Genomic DNA, 22,677 nt, shown 5'->3' with positions numbered 1-22,677 from the left:
CCCAGTCACTGCAAGGACCAGCCGGAGGGGTTGGTGCAGAGCAGGTGACCTGCCGGCCTGGGAAAGAGACAAGGGAGGGAGGAGGGGAATGGGCGGGAGGGAGGCCAGGCAGCTGGGAGGAGTCGGTCTCCCATTTCTGTGCTAACAAGCTCTGTCCCACAAGGGGAGAGGCGACTCTAGATTTAATCCTGAGTGGAGCGCAGGAGCTGGTCCAAGAGGTAACTATAGCAGGACCGCTTGGAAATAGTGACCATAATACAATAGCATTCAACATCCCTGTGGTGGGAAGAACATCTCAACTGCCCAACACTGTGGCCTTTAATTTCAAAAGGGGGAACTATACAAAAATGAGGGGGTTAGTTAGACAAAAGTTAAAAGGTACAGTGACGAAAGTGAAATCCCTGCAAGTTGCATGGGCCCTTTTTAAAGACACCTTAATAGAGGCCCAACTTCAATGTATACCCCAAATTAAGAAAACAGTAAAAGAACTAAAAAAGAGCCACCGTGGCTTAACAACCATGTAAAAGAAGCAGTGAGAGATAAAAAGACTTCCTTTAAAAAGTGGAAGTCAAATCCTAGTGAGGCAAATAGAAAGGAGCACAAACACTGCCAACTTAAGTGCAAGAGTGTAATAAGAAAAGCCAAAGAGGAGTTTGAAGAACGGCTAGCCAAAAACTCCAAAGGTAATAACAAAATGTTTTTTAAGTACATCAGAAGCAGGAAGCCTGCTAAACAACCAGTGGGGCCCCTTGACGATGAAAATACAAAAGGAGCGCTTAAAGATGATAAAGTCATTGCGGAGAAACTAAATGGATTCTTTGCTTCAGTCTTCACGGCTGAGGATGTTAGGGAGATTCCCAAACCTGAGCTGGCTTTTGTAGGTGACAAATCTGAGGAACTGTCACAGATTGAAGTATCACTAGAGGAGGTTTTGGAATTAATTGATAAACTCAACATTAACAAGTCACCGGGACCAGATGGCATTCACCCAAGAGTTCTGAAAGAACTCAAATGTGAAGTTGCGGAACTATTAACTAAGGTTTGTAACCTGTCCTTTAAATCGGCTTCGGTACCCAATGACTGGAAGTTAGCTAATGTAACGCCAATATTTAAAAAGGGCTCTAGGGGTGATCCCGGCAATTACAGACCGGTAAGTCTAACGTCGGTACCGGGCAAATTAGTTGAAACAATAGTAAAGAATAAAATTGTCAGACATATAGAAAAACATAAACTGTTGAGCAATAGTCAACATGGTTTCTGTAAAGGGAAATCGTGTCTTACTAATCTATTAGAGTTCTTTGAAGGGGTCAACAAACATGTGGACAAGGGGGATCCGGTGGACATAGTGTACTTAGATTTCCAGAAAGCCTTTGACAAGGTCCCTCACCAAAGGCTCTTACGTAAATTAAGCTGTCATGGGATAAAAGGAAAGGTCCTTTCATGGATTGAGAACTGGTTAAAGGACAGGGAACAAAGGGTAGGAATTAATGGTAAATTCTCAGAATGGAGAGGGGTAACTAGTGGTGTTCCCCAAGGGTCAGTCCTAGGACCAATCCTATTCAATGTATTCATAAATGATCTGGAGAAAGGGGTAAACAGTGAGGTGGCAACGTTTGCAGATGATACTAAACTACTCAAGATAGTTAAGACCAAAGCAGATTGTGAAGAACTTCAAAAAGATCTCACAAAACTAAGTGATTGGGCAACAAAATGGCAAATGAAATTTAATGTGGATAAATGTAAAGTCATGCACATTGGAAAAAATAACCCCAACTATACATACAACATGATGGGGGCTAATTTAGCTACAACGAGTCAGGAAAAAGATCTTGGAGTTATTGTGGATAGTTCTCTGAAGATGTCCACGCAGTGTGCAGAGGCGGTCAAAAAAGCAAACAGGATGTTAGGAATCATTAAAAAGGGGATAGAGAATAAGACTGAGAATATATTATTGCCCTTATATAAATCCAAGGTACGCCCACATCTCGAATACTGTGTACAGATGTGGTCTCCTCACCTCAAAAAAGATATTCTAGCACTAGAAAAGGTTCAGAAAAGAGCAACTAAAATGATTAGGGGTTTAGAGAAGGTCCCATATGAGGAAAGATTAAAGAGGCTAGGACTCTTCAGTTTGGAAAAGAGAAGACTAAGGGGGGATATGATAGAGGTATATAAAATCATGAGTGATGTTGAGAAAGTGGATAAGGAAAAGTTATTTACTTATTCCCATAATACAAGAACTAGGGGTCACCAAATGAAATTAATAGGCAGCAGGTTTAAAACAAATAAAAGGAAGTTCTTCTTCACGCAGCGCACAGTCAACTTGTGGAACTCCTTACCTGAGGAGGTTGTGAAGGCTAGGACTATAACAGCGTTTAAAAGGGAACTGGATAAATTCATGGTGGTTAAGTCCATAAATGGCTATTAGCCAGGATGGGTAAGGAATGGTGTCCCTAGCCTCTGTTTGTCAGAGGATGGAGATGGATGGCAGGAGAGAGATCACTTGATCATTGCCTGTTAGGTTCACTCCCTCAGGGGCACCTGGCATTGGCCACTGTCGGTAGACAGATACTGGGCTAGATGGACCTTTGGTCTGACCCGGTACGGCCGTTCTTATGTTCTTATGTTATGTTCTTATGTCCTACGCTGTGTCCTGTCGACTAATAACCCTTCTGAGAGTCACAGCTGCCTGCGGAGTGGGGGGCAGGGCCCTTTGGGGGTGTTCAAGGTTCCCCAGGGGTCCCACCCAGGGGGACTCGCTGCGGGAGGCTCAGGGGTGAATGGGGCTGAAGGCTCCGAGGTCAGACCCAGGAAGCACCGAAGCCGAGGACGTAAGGGTGCCCTGCGGGGAGTCACTCAGCACCAGAGTCCTGCCTGGCTTCACTCAGGGCGGTTCCCGAGCACCCAGCCTGCGACTCCGTGACACCCCCACCCCAGGACGCAGCAGCCTCTTTCCTGTTTCACTTGGGACCACAGCCCGCGGGGGGCGGTTAGAGGCTGCCAGTCGCTGGCACTCACCACAAACTCCCAACCCCGGCGGAAATGGCGCCTGAACCGCAGCCCGAGAGAGCACGGCTCCTCACACACCCTGGCCGCAGGGGGGCTCGCTGGCCCCCAGCCAGAGACACAGCCTGCTGCACACGCCCCCCCCCCCCACCCCGACAGAGGCTGCAGGCTGGGCCGCGACAGCGGGCAGGACGGAAGCACCTGCTCTGCCAGCTGCCTGGCATCTCTCCACTCCCGGTGCTCTCCCCAGAGCACATGGCAGGTCCCGATGCCCTGGGCACTCCATGGCCAGCTCGCTCCGGCTGCTCCCTCACTGCTGCAGCAGGGATTCTGCCCCAGGCACTGCCCGGACCCCAGCCTGGTCCCATTCTCCTGCTCTGGGCAGGGAAAGGAGCCCACGGGCAGCCTCCTGGAACGCCAGGACTCCTGGGTTCAGAGCCCTTTGGTTGGGCTCTGCATGATGAGCCGCCCCCCCGCCCCAGTGCAGCCTGCAGGGAAGGGGGGCCCTGCCCCTGCCCCTGCCCCAGCCTGGGGGCTGCGCTCTACCGGGACTATGAGCAGAGGAGCTGCAGAGCCCGGCCAGGAAGAGCAGCGCGTGAGCGAGGCCCAGCTCCAGGCCAGCAGGCAGTACAGGGCTCCCCCGCAGGAGGGGACCGCGTGCGACGGAGCGGGGCGGCCGTGCGGGCAGGCCAGGAGCCCTGTGCCCGGTGGCTGGGGCAGCTCCGCTGGTTCCTGCCGGTCCCAGGTGGTCGGTGAGAACTGGGCAGCTCCAGCACCCGACTGTGGGTAGCTCGCGGCTGCCTGCCAGGGCCCGTGGGTCTGAGTCACCGCGGCTGCCAGGCTCCACCCTGGGGCTAAGCCGCGCTTTGGCAGCCTGGCCCAGGGAGCAGGTGACTCAGCCTCCAAAACGCTGCCCCTGCGGCTGCGGCGTTCCCGCCCCGGCGGCTCCCCTCCCCCGCCGTGCCAGGGCTGGCAGAGCCCAGCATTCCCGCAGAGGCCAAGGGCCACATGGGCCACGCTCCAGCTGGAGGGCGGCTGGCTCCAGGAGAGTGCCGGGCCGGGGCAGGGAGAAGCAGGGAGCCCCCGGGTCTCGCCCCACTCCAGAACAGCCCCCCCCCCCCAGCCCTGCCCACAGCACTCCCACCGGGCCTCCCAGCTCTGGGCCCCGCCCTACCCAACGCCCGGCCCCAGGGCAGCCAGTGAACCAGAGAGAGCTCCAGCCCTGGCCTTTCCCAGCGGGGGGCGCTGTGGGGAGCTGATGGGGGGGCAGGCGCTGGCTGGGGGGGGCAGGGCAGGCACGGGGGGGGCAGGTGGAGCCAGGCTCACCTGGAAGTGGAGGATGATGGTCCAGATGAGGCCCAGCGTGAGCTTGGGGTTGCCGTCGGCGATGTCATCGTTACGGATGTTCACCAGCTTCACCTGCCGAAACCCAGAGCCGCGGTTACGCCAGGGGGCCCGATGGGCTACTCAGGCAGCAGGCCTGGGGCCTGCCCCTCCCCCGGCCCCTGGGGAGACCCCCCCATCTCCGCAGGGGTGGGGCCTGCCCCTCCCCCGGCCCCTGGGGAGACCCCCCCATCTCCGCAGGGGTGGGGCCTGTCCTTCCCCTTGCTCCCCCGTCGGGCGTGTCCCCCACACAGACACACAGCTCACCTGCCCCCCCACAGCTCACCTGCCCCCCCGCACGCAGCTCACCTGCCCCCCCGCACGCAGCTCACCTGCACCCCCAGCTCACCTGCCCCCCCAGATCACCTGCCCCCCCGCACGCAGCTCACCTGCCCCCCCCAGATCACCTGCCCCCCCAGATCACCTGCCCCCCCGCACGCAGCTCACCTGCCCCCCCACACGCAGCTCACCTGCCCCCCCAGCTCACCTGCCCCCCCCGCACGCAGCTCACCTGCCCCCCAACTCACCTGCCCCCCCACGCACGCAGCTCACCTGCCCCCCCACAGCTCACCTGCCCCCCCCGCACACAGCTCACCTGCCCCCCCTGGCCAGGGAAGACAAAGGAAGGAGGCGGAGGAGAGAGGAGGGGCCGGAGAGGACTGGGAGTCGAGAGTGGGCTGGAGAAGAGAGGGGAGCAGGTAGACCGAGCTCTGACCCCCGGGGGGGGGGGAAGGCTGGGAGGCCCCCCCAAGATGGACCTAACCGGGGGGATCTGGTTATCTGTGCCTGCAAGACCTGTGTTGGACTGTGTTCCTGTCGTCTAAATAAACCTTCTGCTTTACTGGCTGGCTGAGAGTCCTGGTGAATCGTAGGGAGCACGGGGGTGGAGGGCCTGGGTCCCCCACACTCCGTGACACCCCCCAACTCACCTGCCCCCCCACGCACGCAGCTCACCTGCCCCCTCACAGCTCACCTGCCCCCCCCGCACACAGCTCACCTGCCCCCCCAACTCACCTGCCCCCCCACGCAGCTCACCTGTCCCCCCCACACGCAGCTCACCTGTCCCCCCCCACAGCTCACCTGCCCCCCCCCCCCGCAGCTCACCGGTCCCCCCCCCCCAGCTCACCTCCCCCCCCACGCACGCAGCTCACCTGCCCCCCCACGCACGCAGCTCACCTGCCCCCCCCCACCGCTCACCTGCCCCCCCCCCCCCACGCAGCTCACCTGCCGGTGTTTCAGGTAATCCAGGGCAATCTGCACATTCTGCAGCTTATGGAAGCGCATTCGCCCTTTCTCGCGGGGCTGCAGAGACAGAAGGAGCGGGGGGGGTGAGTGGCCGAGCCGAGGCGCCAGGGCCCCCCCAGTGCCCTGAGCACTCCTCCCCCCACGCAGGGCAGGGCCAGCAGCCAAAGTGCAGAGCCAGGGCTCCGGGGAGAAGTGAGAGCAAGAGAAACCCAACACCTGGTGCCCCCAGCCAGTAGGTGCCAGCCCCCCTCCCCCCAGGGCGGGGCAGAGAGCTGGGTGGCCCCCCGGCCAGGCCTCGCTAGCCCTCACTGGCCAGCCTCCCAGGCGCCTGTCCCATTGCCCCATGCCCCAGCAGGCCGGGGGCTGCCAAGCACCCCGAGGGGCTGCAGCCGTCGGGGGTGGCAGCCCCTCTCCCCGCACTACCCCCGCCCTGGGCCTCGGGAGCCCATTGCCAGCGGGGAAGCTGGGGCCCCGCTCTCCGGGGTCACAGAAGAATCGCCCCCAGGGATCCCCGGCTGCCCCGGCCCCCAGGCTGCAGGCGTGCGGAGTGCGGTGGCCGAGGCCTCCGGACGGGACCAGGGCTCTCGGCGCAGGCAGGGTCAGCACACGGCTTGCAAACCATGCCGACGGAGAGGAAGGGCTGCTGGCCTCGGCGCCCCCGGCAGTGCTGGGGCAGAGGGCCAGGGTCCCACCAGGCCACAGAGCCAACTGCCCCCAGCTCAGCCCACCCAGTCACCACCGCTCCCCACACTGCAGGCTCCGAGGGCAGTGCCCAGCAGAGGGGGCCCGTCCCAGCCCGACTGCCTTCGCTAGCTGGGCCGGGGAGCCTGAAGGAAGGGGCAGCGCAGGGGGTGTGGGGCTGGGCCCGGAAATCCTCGGCCACTAGCTGCTCCCACGGGGTGCTGGGAGGAAACGTGCTGAACGAAACAATAGCGAGGAAAGTGCTGAGCACGGCTGGGCGGCTGCTCCGAGCTTCCTCCAGGGCACCTGGATACAGCCAGCCAACCCTGCCCCACGGCCAGCACCCACCAGCGCCAGGGCCCGGCTCTGCCTTCCTGTGCCCTCCCCACACGGCCTGGGGGCAGCGACAGCTCTGGAGCCCTAGATGGCAGCCCCTGTGGGGCGAGCACAGCAGTGGTGCCACGCCGCACAGCACGGGGCGCTCACTGAGCCTGGAAGGGGCACCGGGACAGCGCAAGGGATGGGGGCATCACGCAGTGCAAACCTCCTGCCCTGCAAAAAGGGACCTGGCGCTCGCATGGCCAAGAGGGACTGGGACCTCTGTGTCGGACCAGGCACGAATGCTGGGGCACTGCGGTCACGTCAACAGAGGGGAGAGCCCCCACCCCCAAGCGCCAAGCTGGGGCACTGGGGCCTGCACGGCCTGCTGGGGAGAGCCCCCTGCTGCCCCCGCCCCGCTCCCTGACCCACAGTGCCCCCTAGCGACGCCGTGGGGACAGCGCCCTCTGCTGCCCCCACCCCGCTCCCTGACCCACAGTGCCCCCTAGCAACGCTGTGGGACAGCCCTGCCTGCTGGGGAGAGCCCCCTGCTGCCCCCGCCCCGCTCCCTGACCCACAGTGCCCCTAGCGACGCCGTGGGGACAGCGCCCCCTGCTGCCCCCGCCCCGCTCCCTGACCCACAGTGCCCCTAGCGACGCCGTGGGGACAGTGCCCTCTGCTGCCCCCGCCCCGCTCCCTGACCCACAGTGCCCCAAGCGACGCCGTGGGGCCAGCGCCCCCTGCTGCCCCCGCCCCGCTCCCTGACCCACAGTGCCCCCAGTGACGCCGTGGGGACAGCGCCCTCTGCTGCCCCCGCCCCGCTCCCTGACCCACAGTGCCCCCAGTGACGCCGTGGGGACAGCGCCCTCTGCTGCCCGCACCCCGCTCCCTGACCCACAGTGCCCCCTAGCGACGCTGTGGGACAGCCCTGCCTGCTGGGGAGAGCCCCCTGCTGCCCCCACCCCACTCCCTGACCCACAGTGCCCCTAGCGACGCCGTGGGACAGCCCTGCCTGCTGGGGAGAACCCCCTGCTGCCTGCACCCCGCTCCCTGACCCACAGTGCCCCCAGCGATGCCGTGGGACAGCGCCCTCTGCTGCCCCCGCCCCACTCCCTGACCCACAGTGCCCCCTAGCGACGCCATGGGGACAGCACCCTCTGCTGCCCGCACCCCGCTCCCTGACCCACAGGGCCCCCTAGCGACGCCGTGGGGACAGCGCCCTCTGCTGCCCGCACCCCGCTCCCTGACCCACAGGGCCCCCTAGCGACGCCGTGGGGACAGCGCCCTCTGCTGCCCGCACCCCGCTCCCTGACCCACAGGGCCCCCTAGCGACGCCGTGGGGACAGCGCCCTCTGCTGCCCCCACCCCGCTCCCTGACCCACAGTGCCCCCCAGCGATGCTGTGGGGCCAGCCCTGCCTGCTGGGGACAGCGCCCTCTGCTGCTCCCGCCCGGTCCCTGCAGCACAGCGCCCCCTAGCGACTCCCTGGGGAGAGCGCCCCCTGCTGCCCCCGCCCCAGCAGCACTCCCAGCCCAGTACAGCTCACAGAAGACGAGCCCACCCCAAGCAAATTCCAGGTGGCTCTGCCCTGACCACAGCCCCCGCAGGCCCCCTGGGCTGCCCCCCAGCCACAGACAGCAGGTCCCCAGCCCACGGCTCCGAGGTCTCTGCAGGCCCCAGAGCAGGACCCCATGGGCTCCCCCCCGCCGCGCCCGCACCGCTGCTGCACCCCGACGCCCAGGTACGCTCGTCACGCCAGCTCAGCCAATCGCAGGCGAGCAGCGGGTTCAGCAAAGCTCTGATTGGCTGGGCTTGCCATGATGTCATTTCTCCCCAGCCAATGGGGCGGCGCATGGCCGTGCGAGAGCGAAGGCAGAACCACTCACCAACCGCAAGCTCCTGATCACGTCGCGCTCCCTCGGCTAGCCAGCAAGAGCAGTGCAAAGAAAGGAGGCAAAGGCCAGAGGGCAGAGGTCAGGGGTCAGAGGTCAGCAGACAGATACAAAGAAGCAGAAAGTTCCATGTAGCAAAGTAACGTTAATGTGTTAAAAGCCCACAATGCAGCAGGGCGCGGGAACCGAGTCTCAGGGCGCGGGGTGGGGTGAGGCCAGGGCCTGAGCCGGGGGGGCCCTGGGGGCAAGGGGGGGCCTGGGAACCAGACTGATTTCCCTAGTAGGCACAGCAAGCAAGAGGTCAGGGGTCACAGGGCATGCGGGGTCAGCAGGCAGGTGTGCCAGGGAAGCAAGGGTCCTGACCCTCCTTCAAGGGGACCGGGCCAGAGTCTGTAGGGGCCTGAGAGTTTGCGGCAGGTGGTGCTGGGCCGGGCGAGGGGCCCAGCCTATGGGTCAGCGGGCGAGGACGTGCCCTGGCGGGGGGTGGGGGGAGGTGATGCGGGAGGGAAAGAGGAGGGTGTGGCATGGGTGGAGGAGCAGCACAGAGCAGACACTTGCCCTGAGAACCTCTCCCCTCCCCACCCGAGACCGGACCAGAAGCTGCTCTTTGCCCCGACCCGGCCAGGACAGGGCTCCCTGCGCTGGGCAGGACGGGCACCGGACGGGAGAGGAGGGAACCAGCAGAGAGGCGGCTGCGCGGAAGCTGCAGTCCAGAAGCCAGCGGTGCCACCTACCAGCGTGTCCCCCGAGAGCACCTCCAGCAGCGAGATGAGGTTGTGGCCATCCCGCAGGTCCTCGTACAGGTCGCTGACATGGCGCTGAGCCTGCGGAGACGGAAAGGAACCGTTAACGGGGCAAAACTAACAGCAGCCATGGAGCCACCGGCCAGCCCTCGGCCGAGCCCTGAGCCTGGCAGGCTGCCCTGCGCCAGCACCTCTGCGGGCCAGCTGATAAGGGGGGCAGGTATCTGACTCGTTCCCCAAAGAACAGCATGGAAGGGCTCTAATGAAAGCCACGTTCACACCGGTCATCACAACCACTGCAAAATGCACGTGTGTGCCATGCAAGGCGGCGTGGATCCGAACCAGAACACCGCGTTCCCAAAGGCGACATGCCTTAACTCGAATCCTCCAGACAGGAGACACGGAGCGATGGAAGCTAGACAACGGCCACCCATTTACACACAAAGGCAACGTGAGCCAGGAAAGGAGCACACAGGGACAAACAGGCCTCGGGGGTTGTCCTGTCTCGGAGCAAAACCAATGAACTCTTGGGGTGTTTCTAGAAAGCAGAGACACCCCCACCCCACCCCAGCCCAGCCCACCCCCGGTGTCCTACCCTAGGGACAGCGCGTCGGCAGTCAGGAAAGTGGGATGGAAACACTGGAGCGAACTTGGGGTGAGAAAGCTCTTGAGCCAGGAGGGGAACCGGTTAGCGGTGCGCAGTCTCCAGAGAGCGAGCTACCACCATTCCCCCCCCACCCACACACACACACGCTGTTCCTCACTGCTGCAAATGGGCCATTTTCATTACCACTACAAAAGTTTTGTTCTCTCCTGCTAGTAATTGCTCACCTCCACTGATCACTCTCGTTAGCGTGTGTATGTAACACCCATTGTTTCATGTTCTCTGTGTGTGTGTATATATAGATATAATCTCTTCCAACTGTATTTTCCACTCCATGCATCCCATGAAGTGGGCTGTAGCCCATGAAAGCTCATGCTCCAATAAATGAGTTAGTCTCCAAGGTGCCACAAGGACGCCTGTTCTTTTTGCTGCCATTTGGTTTTGCATCGACCATTTGTTTTCAGTATCCTGGATGCCTGGTCTTTCCTGATCAACTCACTGTGCTGGGTCCCCAGCCAGGCGTCGCTCACAGCGGGTGTGTTCTGGTCCTTGGGGCCAGCGGGCCTGGGCATTCTGCGAGGGTGCGGGGGCTGGGCACTCGGGGGTCGCTAACCGGTATGGAGCTAGCGGGGTCTGCGGGCCTGGCAGGCAGCGTTTGCACTGCCAGAGGCTGGTGGTTTCAGAGCCTGACCCGCTCTGGGGGCTGGGCTCGCTGCCTTCCCCGCTACACTGATGCTCGCAGGGCCAGGCTGGGGCCAGAGCCCAGGAGCTCTGGTGCCTGTGCCTGGCTCCGGGCGCTGCCCCGCGCTGCCCCTGAGCCCTGCCAGCCCATGGCCTCCGCCCCCACAGCCCCGAGCCCATGGCCCTGCCTGGAGAGCAGCGAGGGCAGACAGGAGCCATGCGCGATGCCGTTGGTCACACCGTGCACAGGACGGGATGCCACCTACCTCTGCTCGCCAGTGCTGCCGCAGGAGGGGAGGGCGGGGAGAGAGAGAGAGGGGCGTTAGGAGCAGAGAGGCGGCGCAGACCCGGTGTTCAGCTTCCCAGGCACAGCGGGGGGCTGCTCGGGCCCCAGCCCCCGCCCAGCCTGCTGCCCACGCCCCGGGGCCGCGAGCGCAGCAGGGATCCTGGGCCCCCCCCAGACACTCCACTCCGGGCAGTGGCCCGGGAGCCCCTCGGCTTGGCCAGGTGCAGTCCACAGGGAGAGCCCGGCCCAGCACTCACACCCTGGGTAGAGCCAGCCACGGGGAGCCCAGCCAAAGCAGAGAGACCCCCTCCCGCCACGGCGGAACTGCAGAGCTGCACAGAGCAGGGGTCAGGCCCGCGAGCTCCCATCCACCCAGCCCCAGAGCCTGCAGTGCAGCCAGCCCGGCCATCGCCCGCCTGGCCCCATGCGCTGCCCCCCATGGGCCGCCCTGTGCAGTTAGCCCAGTGTCCCGGCCACGGGCGCCAGGGCTGGCTGGCTGCACGAGTTTGGGGTGGGCCGGATGCTCCCCAGTCAGGGCAGGCCCTGCCCCCGGGAGCTGAATGCACCGAGCGCGGGGGCAGGGATAACAGGCCTGGCACGGGGCCGGGGCAGGCAGGCACATGAGCATGTGCGTGGCCAGACACGCGTGTGAGGGCAGGGCGGGCGGGCTCCAGCGTGTGCTGCTCTCTGGAGCCGGGCCTGGCTCGTGGTGCCAGAGCAAAGGCTGGTGCCGAGAGGCGGCATGTCCCTGCGCTCAGCCGGGCGTTACCGGTTACATGCGAGGCCGGGACCATGTCCCCATGCTCAGCTGGGCCGGACGTTACTGGTTAGATATGGGACCGTGTCCCTGCGCTGGGCTGGGCCGGGCGCTGCGTTAGACGCGGGGCTGTGTCTGTGTCCCTGCGCTGGGCCGGGCTAGGCGCTGGGTTAGACACGGGGCTGTGTCTGTGTCCCTGCGCTGGGCCGGGCGCTGGGTTAGACGCGGGGCTGTGTCTGTGTCCCTGCGCTGGGCCGGGCCAGGCGCTGGGTTAGACGCGGGGCTGTGTCTGTGTCCCTGCGCTGGGCCGGGCCGGGCGCTGGGTTAGACGCGGGGCTGTGTCTGTGTCCCCGCGCTGGGCCGGGCCGGGCGCTGGGTTAGACGCGGGGCTGTGTCTGTGTCCCTGCGCTGGGCCGGGCGCTGGGTTAGACGTGGGGCTGTGTCTGTGTCCCCGCGCTGGGCCGGGCCAGGCGCTGGGTTAGACGTGGGGCTGTGTCTGTCTCCCTGCGCTGGGCCGGGCCGGGCGCTGGGTTAGACGTGGGGCTGTGTCTGTGTCCCCGCGCTCAGCCAGGCCGGGCGCTGGGTTAGACGTGGGGCTGTGTCTGTGTCCCCGCGCTGGGCCGGGCCGGGCGCTGGGTTAGACGTGGGGCTGTGTCTGTCTCCCTGCGCTGGGCCGGGCCGGGCGCTGGGTTAGACGTGGGGCTGTGTCTGTGTCCCCGCGCTCAGCCAGGCCGGGCGCTGGGTTAGACGTGGGGCTGTGTCTGTGCCCCGCGCTGGGCCGGGCCGGACGCTGGGTTAGACGCGGGGCTGTGTCTGTGTCCCCGCGCTGGGCCGGGCCGGGCGCTGGGTTAGACACGGGGCTGTGTCTGTGTCCCTGCGCTGGGCCGGGCCGGGCGCTGGGTTAGACGCGGGGCTGTGTCTGTGTCCCTGCGCTGGGCCGGGCCGGACGCTGGGTTAGACGCGGGGCTGTGTCTGTGTCCCTGCGCTGGGCCAGGCCGGGCGCTGGGTTAGACGCGGGGCTGTGTCTGTGTCCCTGCGCTGGGCCGGGCGCTGGGTTAGACGCGGGGCTGTGTCTGTGTCCCTGCGCTGCGCTGGGCCGGGCTGGGCCGGGCGCTGAGTTAGACGCGGGGCTGTGTCTGTGTCCCCGCGCTGGGCCGGGCCGGGCGCTGGGTTAGACGCGGGGCTGTGTCTGTGTCCCTGCGCTGGGCCGGGCGCTGGGTTAGACGCGGGGCTGTGTCTGTGTCCCTGCGCTGGGCCGGGCGCTGGGTTAGACTCGGGGCTGTGTCTGTGTCCCTGCGCTGGGCCGGGCGCTGGGTTAGACGCGGTGCTGTGTCTGTGTCCCTGCGCTGGGCCGGGCTCTGGGTTAGACGCGGGGCTGTGTCTGTGTCCCTGCGCTGGGCCGGGCCGGGCGCTGGGTTAGACGCGGGGCTGTGTCTGTGTCCCTGCGCTGGGCCGGGCCGGGCGCTGGGTTAGACGCGGGGCTGTGTCTGTGTCCCTGCGCTGGGCCGGGTCGGACGCTGGGTTAGACGCGGGGCTGTGTCTGTGTCCCTGCGCTGGGCCGGGCCGGGCGCTGGGTTAGACGTGGGGCTGTGTCTGTGTCCCTGCGCTGGGCCGGGCGCTGGGTTAGACGCGGGGCTGTGTCTGTGTCCCTGCGCTGGGCCGGCCCAGGTGCTGGGTTAGACGTGGGGCTGTGTCTGTGTCCCTGTGCTGGGCTGGGCCGGGCACTGGGTTAGTCGTGGGGATGTGTCTGTGTCCCTGCGCTGGGCTGGGCCGGGCCGGGCGCTGGGTTAGACGCGGGGCTGTGTCTGTGTCCCTGCGCTGGGCCGGGCCGGGCGCTGGGTTAGACACGGGGCTGTGTCTGTGTCCCTGCGCTGGGCCGGGCCGGGCGCTGGGTTAGACACGGGGCTGTGTCTGTGTCCCTGCGCTGGGCCGGGCCGGGCGCTGGGTTAGACGCGGGGCTGTGTCTGTGTCCCCGCGCTGGGCCGGGCCGGGCGCTGGGTTAGACGCGGGGCTGTGTCTGTGTCCCCGTGCTGGGCCGGGCCGGGCACTGGGTTAGACACGGGGCTGTGTCTGTGTCCCTGCGCTGGGCCGGGCGCTGGGTTAGACGCGGGGCTGTGTCTGTGTCCCTGCGCTGGGCCGGGCTCTGGGTTAGACGCGGGGCTGTGTCTGTGTCCCTGCGCTGGGCCGGGCCGGGCGCTGGGTTAGACGCGGGGCAGTGTCTGTGTCCCTGCGCTGGGCCGGGCCGGGCGCTGGGTTAGACGCGGGGCTGTGTCTGTGTCCCTGCGCTGGGCCGGGTCGGTCGCTGGGTTAGACGCGGGGCTGTGTCTGTGTCCCTGCGCTGGGCCGGGCCGGGCGCTGGGTTAGACGTGGGGCTGTGTCTGTGTCCCTGCGCTGGGCCGGCGCTGGGTTAGACGCGGGGCTGTGTCTGTGTCCCTGCGCTGGGCCGGCCCAGGTGCTGGGTTAGACGTGGGGCTGTGTCTGTGTCCCTGTGCTGGGCTGGGCCGGGCACTGGGTTAGACGAGGGGCTGTGTCTGTGTCCCTGCGCTGGGCGGGGCCGGGCCGGGCGCTGGGTTAGACGCGGGGCTGTGTCTGTGTCCCTGCGCTGGGCCGGGCCGGGCGCTGGGTTAGACACGGGGCTGTGTCTGTGTCCCTGCGCTGGGCCGGGCCGGGCGCTGGGTTAGACACGGGGCTGTGTCTGTGTCCCTGCGCTGGGCCGGGCCGGGCGCTGGGTTAGACGCGGGGCTGTGTCTGTGTCCCCGCGCTGGGCCGGGCCGGGCGCTGGGTTAGACGCGGGGCTGTGTCTGTGTCCCCGTGCTGGGCCGGGCCGGGCACTGGGTTAGACGCGGGGCTGTGTCTGTGTCCCCGCGCTGGGCTGGGCCGGGCGCTGGGTTAGACGCGGGGCTGTGTCTGTGTCCCTGCGCTGGGCCGGGCTGGGCCGGGCGCTGGGTTAGACGCGGGGCTGTGTCTGTGTCCCCGTGCTGGGCCGGGCCGGGCACTGGGTTAGACGCGGGGCTGTGTCTGTGTCCCTGCGCTGGGCCGGGCCGGGCCGGGCGCTGGGTTAGACGCGGGGCTGTGTCTGTGTCCCCGCGCTGGGCCGGGCTGGGCCGGGCGCTGGGTTAGACGCGGGGCTGTGTCTGTGTCCCTGCGCTGGGCCGGGCGCTGGGTTAGACACGGGGCTGTGTCTGTGTCCCTGCGCTGGGCCGGGCGCTGGGTTAGACGTGGGGCTGTGTCTGTGTCCCTGCGCTGGGCCGGGCCGGGCGCTGGGTTAGACGCGGGGCTGTGTCTGTGTCCCCGCGCTGGGCCGGGCCGGGCGCTGGGTTAGACGCGGGGCTGTGTCTGTGTCCCTGCGCTGGGCCAGGCCGGGCGCTGGGTTAGACGCGGGGCTGTGTCTGTGTCCCTGCACTGGGCCGGGCGCTGGGTTAGACGCGGGGCTGTGTCTGTGTCCCTGCGCTGGGCCGGGCCGGGCGCTGGGTTAGACGCGGGGCTGTGTCTGTGTCCCCGCGCTGGGCCGGGCCGGGCGCTGGGTTAGACGTGGGGCTGTGTCTGTGTCCCTGCGCTGGGCCGGGCCGGACGCTGGGTTAGACGCGGGGCTGTGTCTGTGCCCCGCGCTGGGCCGGGCCGGGCGCTGGGTTAGTCGCGGGGCTGTGTCTGTGTCCCTGCGCTGGGCCGGGCGCTGGGTTAGACGCGGGGCTGTGTCTGTGTCCCTGCGCTGGGCCGGGCGCTGGGTTAGACGCGGGGCTGTGTCTGTCTCCCAGCGCTGGGCCGGGCCGGGCGCTGGGTTAGACGCGGGGCTGTGTCTGTGTCCCCGCGCTGGGCCGGGCGCTGGGTTAGACGTGGGGCTGTGTCTGTCTCCCTGCGCTGGGCCGGGCCGGGCGCTGGGTTAGACGCGGGGCTGTGTCTGTGTCCCCGCGCTGGGCCGGGTCGGGCGCTGGGTTAGACGCGGGGCTGTGTCTGTCTCCCTGCGCTGGGCCGGGCGCTGGGTTAGACGCGGGGCTGTGTCTGTGTCCCTGCGCTGGGCCGGGCCGGGCGCTGGGTTAGACGCGGGGCTGTGTCTGTGTCCCTGCGCTGGGCCGGGCGCTGGGTTAGACGCGGGGCTGTGTCTGTGTCCCTGCGCTGGGCCGGGCCGGGCGCTGGGTTAGACGCGGGGCTGTGTCTGTGTCCCTGCGCTGGGCCGGGCGCTGGGTTAGACGCGGGGCTGTGTCTGTGTCCCTGCGCTGCGCTGGGCCGGGCGCTGGGTTAGTCGCGGGGCTGTGTCTGTGTCCCTGCGCTGGGCCGGGCGCTGGGTTAGACGCGGGGCTGTGTCTGTGTCCCTGCGCTGGGCCGGGCGCTGGGTTAGACGTGGGGCTGTGTCTGTGTCCCTGCGCTGGGCCGGGCCGGGCGCTGGGTTAGACGCGGGGCTGTGTCTGTGTCCCCGCGCTGGGCCGGGCCGGGCGCTGGGTTAGACGCGGGGCTGTGTCTGTGTCCCTGCGCTGGGCCAGGCCGGGCGCTGGGTTAGACGCGGGGCTGTGTCTGTGTCCCTGCACTGGGCCGGGCGCTGGGTTAGACGCGGGGCTGTGTCTGTGTCCCTGCGCTGGGCCGGGCCGGGCGCTGGGTTAGACGCGGGGCTGTGTCTGTGTCCCTGCGCTGGGCCGGGCCGGGCCGGGCCGGGCGCTGGGTTAGACGCGGGGCTGTGTCTGTGTCCCTGCGCTGGGCTGGGCCGGGCCGGGCGCTGGGTTAGACGTGGGGCTGTGTCTGTGTCCCTGCGCTGGGCCGGGCGCTGGGTTAGACACGGGGCTGTGTCTGTGTCCCTGCGCTGGGCCGGGCGCTGGGTTAGACGCGGGGCTGTGTCTGTGTCCCCGCGCTGGGCCGGGCCGGGCGCTGGGTTAGACGCGGGGCTGTGTCTGTGTCCCTGCGCTGGGCCGGGCCGGGCGCTGGGTTAGACACGGGGCTGTGTCTGTGTCCCTGCGCTGGGCCGGGCCGGGCGCTGGGTTAGACGCGGGGCTGTGTCTGTGTCCCTGCGCTGGGCCGGGCGCTGGGTTAGACGCGGGGCTGTGTCTGTGTCCCTGCGCTGGGCCGGGCGCTGGGTTAGACGCGGGGCTGTGTCTGTCTCCCTGCGCTGGGCCGGGCCGGGCGCTGGGTTAGACGCGGGGCTGTGTCTGTGTCCCTGCGCTGGGCCGGGCCGGGCCGGGCGCTGGGTTAGACGCGGGGCTGTGTCTGTGTCCCTGCGCTGGGCCGGGCCGGGCGCTGGGTTAGACGCGGGGCTGTGTCTGTGTCCCTGCGCTGGGCCGGGCGCTGGGTTAGACGCGGGGCTGTGTCTGTGTCCCTGGGCTGGGCCGGGCCGGGCGCTGGGTTAGACGCGGGGCTGTGTCTGTGTCCCTGCGCTGGGCCGGGCCGGGCGCTGGGTTAGACGCGGGGCTGTGTCTGTGTCCCTGCGCTGGGCCGGGACGGACGCTGGGTTAGACGCGGGGCTGTGTCTGTGTCCCTGCGCTGGGCCGGGCCGGGCGCTGGGTTAGACGTGGGGCTGTGTCTGTGTCCCTGCACTGGGCCGGGCGCTGGGTTAGACGCGGGGCTGTGTCTGTGTCCCTGCGCTGGGCCGGCCCAGGTGCTGGGTTAGACGCAGGGCTGTGTCTGTGTCCCCGCGCTGGGCCGGGCCGGGCGCTGGGTTAGACGCGGGGCTGTGTCTGTGTCCCTGCGCTGGGCCGGGCCGGGCGCTGGGTTAGACGCGGGGCTGTGTCTGTGCCCCGCGCTGGGCCGGGCCGGGCGCTGGGTTAGACGCGGGGCTGTGTCTGTGTCCCCGCGCTGGGCCGGGCCGGACGCTGGGTTAGACGTGGGGCTGTGTCTGTGTCCCTGCGCTGGGCTGGGCCGGGCCGGGCGCTGGGTTAGACGCGGGGCTGTGTCTGTGTCCCTGCGCTGGGCCGGGCCGGGCGCTGGGTTAGACACGGGGCTGTGTCTGTGTCCCTGCGCTGGGCCGGGCGCTGGGTTAGACGCGGGGCTGTGTCTGTGTCCCTGCGCTGGGCCGGGCGCTGGGTTAGACACGGGGCTGTGTCTGTGTCCCTGCGCTGGGCCGGGCGCTGGGTTAGACACGGGGCTGTGTCTGTGTCCCTGCGCTGGGCCGGGCCGGGCGCTGGGTTAGACGCGGGGCTGTGTCTGTGTCCCTGCGCTGGGCCGGGCCGGGCGCTGGGTTAGACGCGGGGCTGTGTCTGTGTCCCCGCGCTGGGCCGGGCCGGGCGCTGGGTTAGACGCGGGGCTGTGTCTGTGTCCCCGTGCTGGGCCGGGCCGGGCACTGGGTTAGACGCGGGGCTGTGTCTGTGTCCCCGCGCTGGGCTGGGCCGGGCGCTGGGTTAGACGCGGGGCTGTGTCTGTGTCCCTGCGCTGGGCCGGGCTGGGCCGGGCGCTGGGTTAGACGCGGGGCTGTGTCTGTGTCCCCGCGCTGGGCCGGGCTGGGCCGGGCGCTGGGTTAGACGCGGGGCTGTGTCTGTGTCCCTGCGCTGGGCCGGGCGCTGGGTTAGACACGGGGCTGTGTCTGTGTCCCTGCGCTGGGCCGGGCGCTGGGTTAGACGTGGGGCTGTGTCTGTGTCCCTGCGCTGGGCCGGGCCGGGCGCTGGGTTAGACGCGGGGCTGTGTCTGTGTCCCCGCGCTGGGCCGGGCCGGGCGCTGGGTTAGACGCGGGGCTGTGTCTGTGTCCCTGCGCTGGGCCAGGCCGGGCGCTGGGTTAGACGCGGGGCTGTGTCTGTGTCCCTGCACTGGGCCGGGCGCTGGGTTAGACGCGGGGCTGTGTCTGTGTCCCTGCGCTGGGCCGGGCCGGGCGCTGGGTTAGACGCGGGGCTGTGTCTGTGTCCCTGCGCTGGGCCGGGCCGGGCCGGGCGCTGGGTTAGACGCGGGGCTGTGTCTGTGTCCCTGCGCTGGGCTGGGCCGGGCCGGGCGCTGGGTTAGACGTGGGGCTGTGTCTGTGTCCCTGCGCTGGGCCGGGCGCTGGGTTAGACGCGGGGCTGTGTCTGTGTCCCTGCGCTGGGCCGGGCGCTGGGTTAGACGCGGGGCTGTGTCTGTGTCCCCGCGCTGGGCCGTGTCTGTGTCCCCGCGCTGGGCCGGGCCGGGCGCTGGGTTAGACGCGGGGCTGTGTCTGTGTCCCTGCGCTGGGCCGGGCCGGGCGCTGGGTTAGACGTGGGGCTGTGTCTGTGTCCCTGCGCTGGGCCGGGCCGGGCGCTGGGTTAGACGCGGGGCTGTGTCTGTGTCCCTGCGCTGCGCTGGGCCGGGCGCTGGGTTAGACGCGGGGCTGTGTCTGTGTCCCTGGGCTGGGCCGGGCCGGGCGCTGGGTTAGACGCGGGGCTGTGTCTGTGTCCCTGGGCTGGGCCGGGCCGGGCGCTGGGTTAGACGCGGGGCTGTGTCTGTGTCCCTGCGCTGGGCCGGGCCGGGCGCTGGGTTAGACGCGGGGCTGTGTCTGTGTCCCTGCGCTGGGCCGGGCCGGGCGCTGGGTTAGACGCGGGGCTGTGTCTGTGTCCCTGCGCTGGGCCGGGCCGGGCGCTGGGTTAGACGCGGGGCTGTGTCTGTGTCCCTGCGCTGGGCCGGGCCGGGCGCTGGGTTAGACGCGGGGCTGTGTCTGTGTCCCTGCGCTGGGCCGGGCCGGGCGCTGGGTTAGACGCGGGGCTGTGTCTGTGTCCCTGCGCTGCGCTGGGCCGGGCGCTGGGTTAGACGCGGGGCTGTGTCTGTGTCCCTGCGCTGGGCCGGGCGCTGGGTTAGACGCGGGGCTGTGTCTGTGTCCCTGCGCTGGGCTGGGCTGGGCGCTGGGTTAGACGCGGGGCTGTGTCTGTGTCCCTGCGCTGGGCTGGGCCGGGCGCTGGGTTAGACGCAGGGCTGTGTCTGTGTCCCTGCGCTGGGCCGGGCCGGGCGCTGGGTTAGACGCGGGGCTGTGTCTGTGTCCCTGCGCTGGGCCGGGCGCTGGGTTAGACGCGGGGCTGTGTCTGTGTCCCTGCGCTGCGCTGGGCCGGGCCGGGCGCTGGGTTAGACGTGGGGCTGTGTCTGTGTCCCTGCGCTGGGCCGGGCGCTGGGTTAGACGCGGGGCTGTGTCTGTGTCCCTGCGCTGGGCCGGGCCGGGCGCTGGGTTAGACGCGGGGCTGTGTCTGTGTCCCTGCGCTGGGCCGGGCCGGGCGCTGGGTTAGACGCGGGGCTGTGTCTGTGTCCCCGCGCTGGGCCGGGCCGGGCGCTGGGTTAGACGCGGGGCTGTGTCTGTGTCCCTGCGCTGGGCCAGGCCGGGCGCTGGGTTAGACGCGGGGCTGTGTCTGTGTCCCTGCACTGGGCCGGGCGCTGGGTTAGACGCGGGGCTGTGTCTGTGTCCCTGCGCTGGGCCGGGCCGGGCGCTGGGTTAGACGCGGGGCTGTGTCTGTGTCCCTGCGCTGGGCCGGGCCGGGCCGGGCCGGGCGCTGGGTTAGACGCGGGGCTGTGTCTGTGTCCCTGCGCTGGGCTGGGCCGGGCCGGGCGCTGGGTTAGACGTGGGGCTGTGTCTGTGTCCCTGCGCTGGGCCGGGCGCTGGGTTAGACGCGGGGCTGTGTCTGTGTCCCTGCGCTGGGCCGGGCGCTGGGTTAGACGCGGGGCTGTGTCTGTGTCCCTGCGCTGGGCCGGGCCGGGCGCTGGGTTAGACGTGGGGCTGTGTCTGTGTCCCTGCGCTGGGCCGGGCCGGGCGCTGGGTTAGACGCGGGGCTGTGTCTGTGTCCCTGCGCTGCGCCGGGCCGGGCGCTGGGTTAGACGCGGGGCTGTGTCTGTGTCCCTGGGCTGGGCCGGGCCGGGCGCTGGTTTAGACGCGGGGCTGTGTCTGTGTCCCTGGGCTGGGCCGGGCCGGGCGCTGGGTTAGACGCGGGGCTGTGTCTGTGTCCCTGCGCTGGGCCGGGCCGGGCGCTGGGTTAGACGCGGGGCTGTGTCTGTGTCCCTGCGCTGGGCCGGGCCGGGCGCTGGGTTAGACGCGGGGCTGTGTCTGTGTCCCTGCGCTGGGCCGGGCCGGGCGCTGGGTTAGACGCGGGGCTGTGTCTGTGTCCCTGCGCTGGGCCGGGCTGGGCGCTGGGTTAGACGCGGGGCTGTGTCTGTGTCCCTGCGCTGGGCCGGGCTGGGCGCTGGGTTAGACGCGGGGCTGTGTCTGTGTCCCCGCGCTGGGCCGGGCCGGGCGCTGGGTTAGACGCGGGGCTGTGTCTGTGTCCCTGCGCTGGGCCGGGCGCTGGGTTAGACGCGGGGCTGTGTCGGTGTCCCTGCGCTGCGCTGGGCCGGGCCGGGCGCTGGGTTAGACGTGGAGCTGTGTCTGTGTCCCTGCGCTGGGCCGGGCCGGGCGCTGGGTTAGACGCGGGGCTGTGTCTGTGTCCCTGCGCTGCGCTGGGCCGGGCCGGGCGCTGGGTTAGACGTGGGGCTGTGTCTGTGTCCCTGCGCTGGGCCGGGCCGGGCGCTGGGTTAGACGTGGGGCTGTGTCTGTGTCCCCGCGCTGGGCCGGGCGCTGGGTTAGACGCGGGGCTGTGTCTGTGTCCCTGCGCTGCGCTGGGCCGGGCCGGGCGCTGGGTTAGACGCGGGGCTGTGTCTGTGTCCCTGCGCTGGGCCGGGCGCTGGGTTAGACGCGGGGCTGTGTCTGTGTCCCCGCGCTCGGCCAGGCTGGGCATTAGCAGTTACATGCGCAGCTGTGGCAGCGCCTCCGGATGGGGGTGAAACAGCCCTGAGAGCCCGGCACACGCAGGCACAAACCTGCCGAGGGAGGAGAGAGACGGGGGAACTCCGTGGGCCGAGGTGACCAACGGCACCACTCGTAGCGGGGGAGGCAGCACAGGCAGGGAGGCCCTAAGAAGTGCCCTCCATGACAGCCTTCGCCTCGCTGGAGCAATGGGCCCTTCTTGGGGGAAGCGCATCCCCCTTTATGCACTGCAGCAACCTGGGGAACTCCCTGCTACAAGATGCCAGCGAGGCCAAGAGCTCAGCAAGCTCCAGGGCAGCGCAGACAGTGATGTGACTCATGAGAACAGAAAGGGCTGCAGTCCCTCCCTGCTGCAGGGTTCCTGCCCCTCCCTCTGGTGCCAGCCCCGTCGGGCAGGAGGCAGGGCCCAGGCGGATCCTGCCAGGCACTTCCCGTCTTCCCCAGCCCCATCGGAAGGGCCTGGCTGAATTGCTGGGGGGCCAGAGCCCACTTTCCACAGCAGAAGACAGAGAAGAGCCCAGTTTTCGCAAGCGCCTGGCTGCGGCGGGGGGGCGGGGGGGACAGCAGGACGCTGGCGGCACAACTCTGAAATCCTGCTTCATCAACGCCACCCGGAACATTCCCTTCTCCACGGGGCCGGAGCACAATCGTCCATTCAGAGCCGGGCCGCAGGCCGCTGTGCGCTCAGCATGGCCCGTGGGAGGAGAGGCAGCCAGCCAGCTCTGCCGGGCCCTGGGCTGCCTGCGGGCATGGGGCAGAGCGGCTCCTTCCGGGCCAGAAGACTCCTTGGCCCTCCTGAACTGCCTCCTGCCTGGCTCTGACAGCCGCCCCCTTCAGCCCCTGCCTGGTCAGAGCACACCAGCTTGCCAATGATCAGGTGCCCAGTGCTTGTCTCCTGACTGCCCCCTGCCAGGGACCCCGTCTCCCCCCTGCCCAAGCCCTCCGGCTGCGGCCCACACCAGGAGGAGAGCGGAGCCAGGTGCCGGATGTGGATGGTCCTCCCAGGCACCACCCTCACATACTTTGGCACGGCTGGCCCTTGCCTCCCCTCGCTGCGGGCAGGGACTGCTCCCCGTGCTCCTGCCAGGGTGTTCCCAAGCAGTGCTGGGCAGGGCCGGGCGGCCCCAGCCGGCCCCGTGCCACACAGTCTGCGTTCCTGCGCACCACAGCCTGCGAGTTCCAGGCGGGGCTGGGGGCCGCGGCTCCAGCTGGGAACGGGCTGCAGACGTGATCTAGGGAACCCAGGTGTCCCGGTGCTCCCACCCAGCACAGACAGCGCCCCCCGGTCGCACTCTGTGGCTCCCACACGGCGGAGCCTGGTCCTCCAGCCCCAGGGGAGGTGTGGGATGCCCTCCCTGTGCCCCTCTCCATCCAGGGCAGAGCTGAGGCTGGGCCAGGGCAGCCACAAAGGGGGGCCCAGCAGGGAGCGTGGCAGGATGGAG

At 68.1% G+C, this 22,677-nt stretch overlaps 1 protein-coding gene across 16 annotated transcripts in view; it reads right to left on the bottom strand.

Moving 5' to 3' along the window:
• The window catches only part of PLEC (plectin), a 123,657-nt gene that overhangs the window by 45,306 nt on the left and 55,674 nt on the right, over positions 1-22,677 (bottom strand). For 9 of the 16 annotated variants that reach the window (XM_045004896.1, XM_045004904.1, XM_045004908.1 and 6 more), the window contains exons 3-5: positions 9,259-9,348; positions 5,614-5,691; positions 4,333-4,425 (exon numbers count right to left, since the gene is read on the bottom strand). In XM_045004896.1, coding sequence (XP_044860831.1) covers positions 4,333-4,425; positions 5,614-5,691; positions 9,259-9,348 — 261 coding nt within the window. Of the gene's footprint in view, positions 1-4,332; positions 4,426-5,613; positions 5,692-9,258; positions 9,349-10,818; positions 10,834-22,677 lie in introns of all 16 variants that reach the window. The other 7 variants (XM_045004895.1, XM_045004900.1, XM_045004906.1 and 4 more) reach the window with 1 other exon arrangement.

This window comes from Mauremys mutica, chromosome 2 (genome assembly GCF_020497125.1).
Source record: "Mauremys mutica isolate MM-2020 ecotype Southern chromosome 2, ASM2049712v1, whole genome shotgun sequence".
NCBI classification, from domain to species: Eukaryota; Metazoa; Chordata; order Testudines; family Geoemydidae; genus Mauremys; species Mauremys mutica.
The sequence above is the reverse complement of the archived record's forward strand: the minus strand, read 5'-3'. Positions and strand labels throughout refer to the sequence as shown.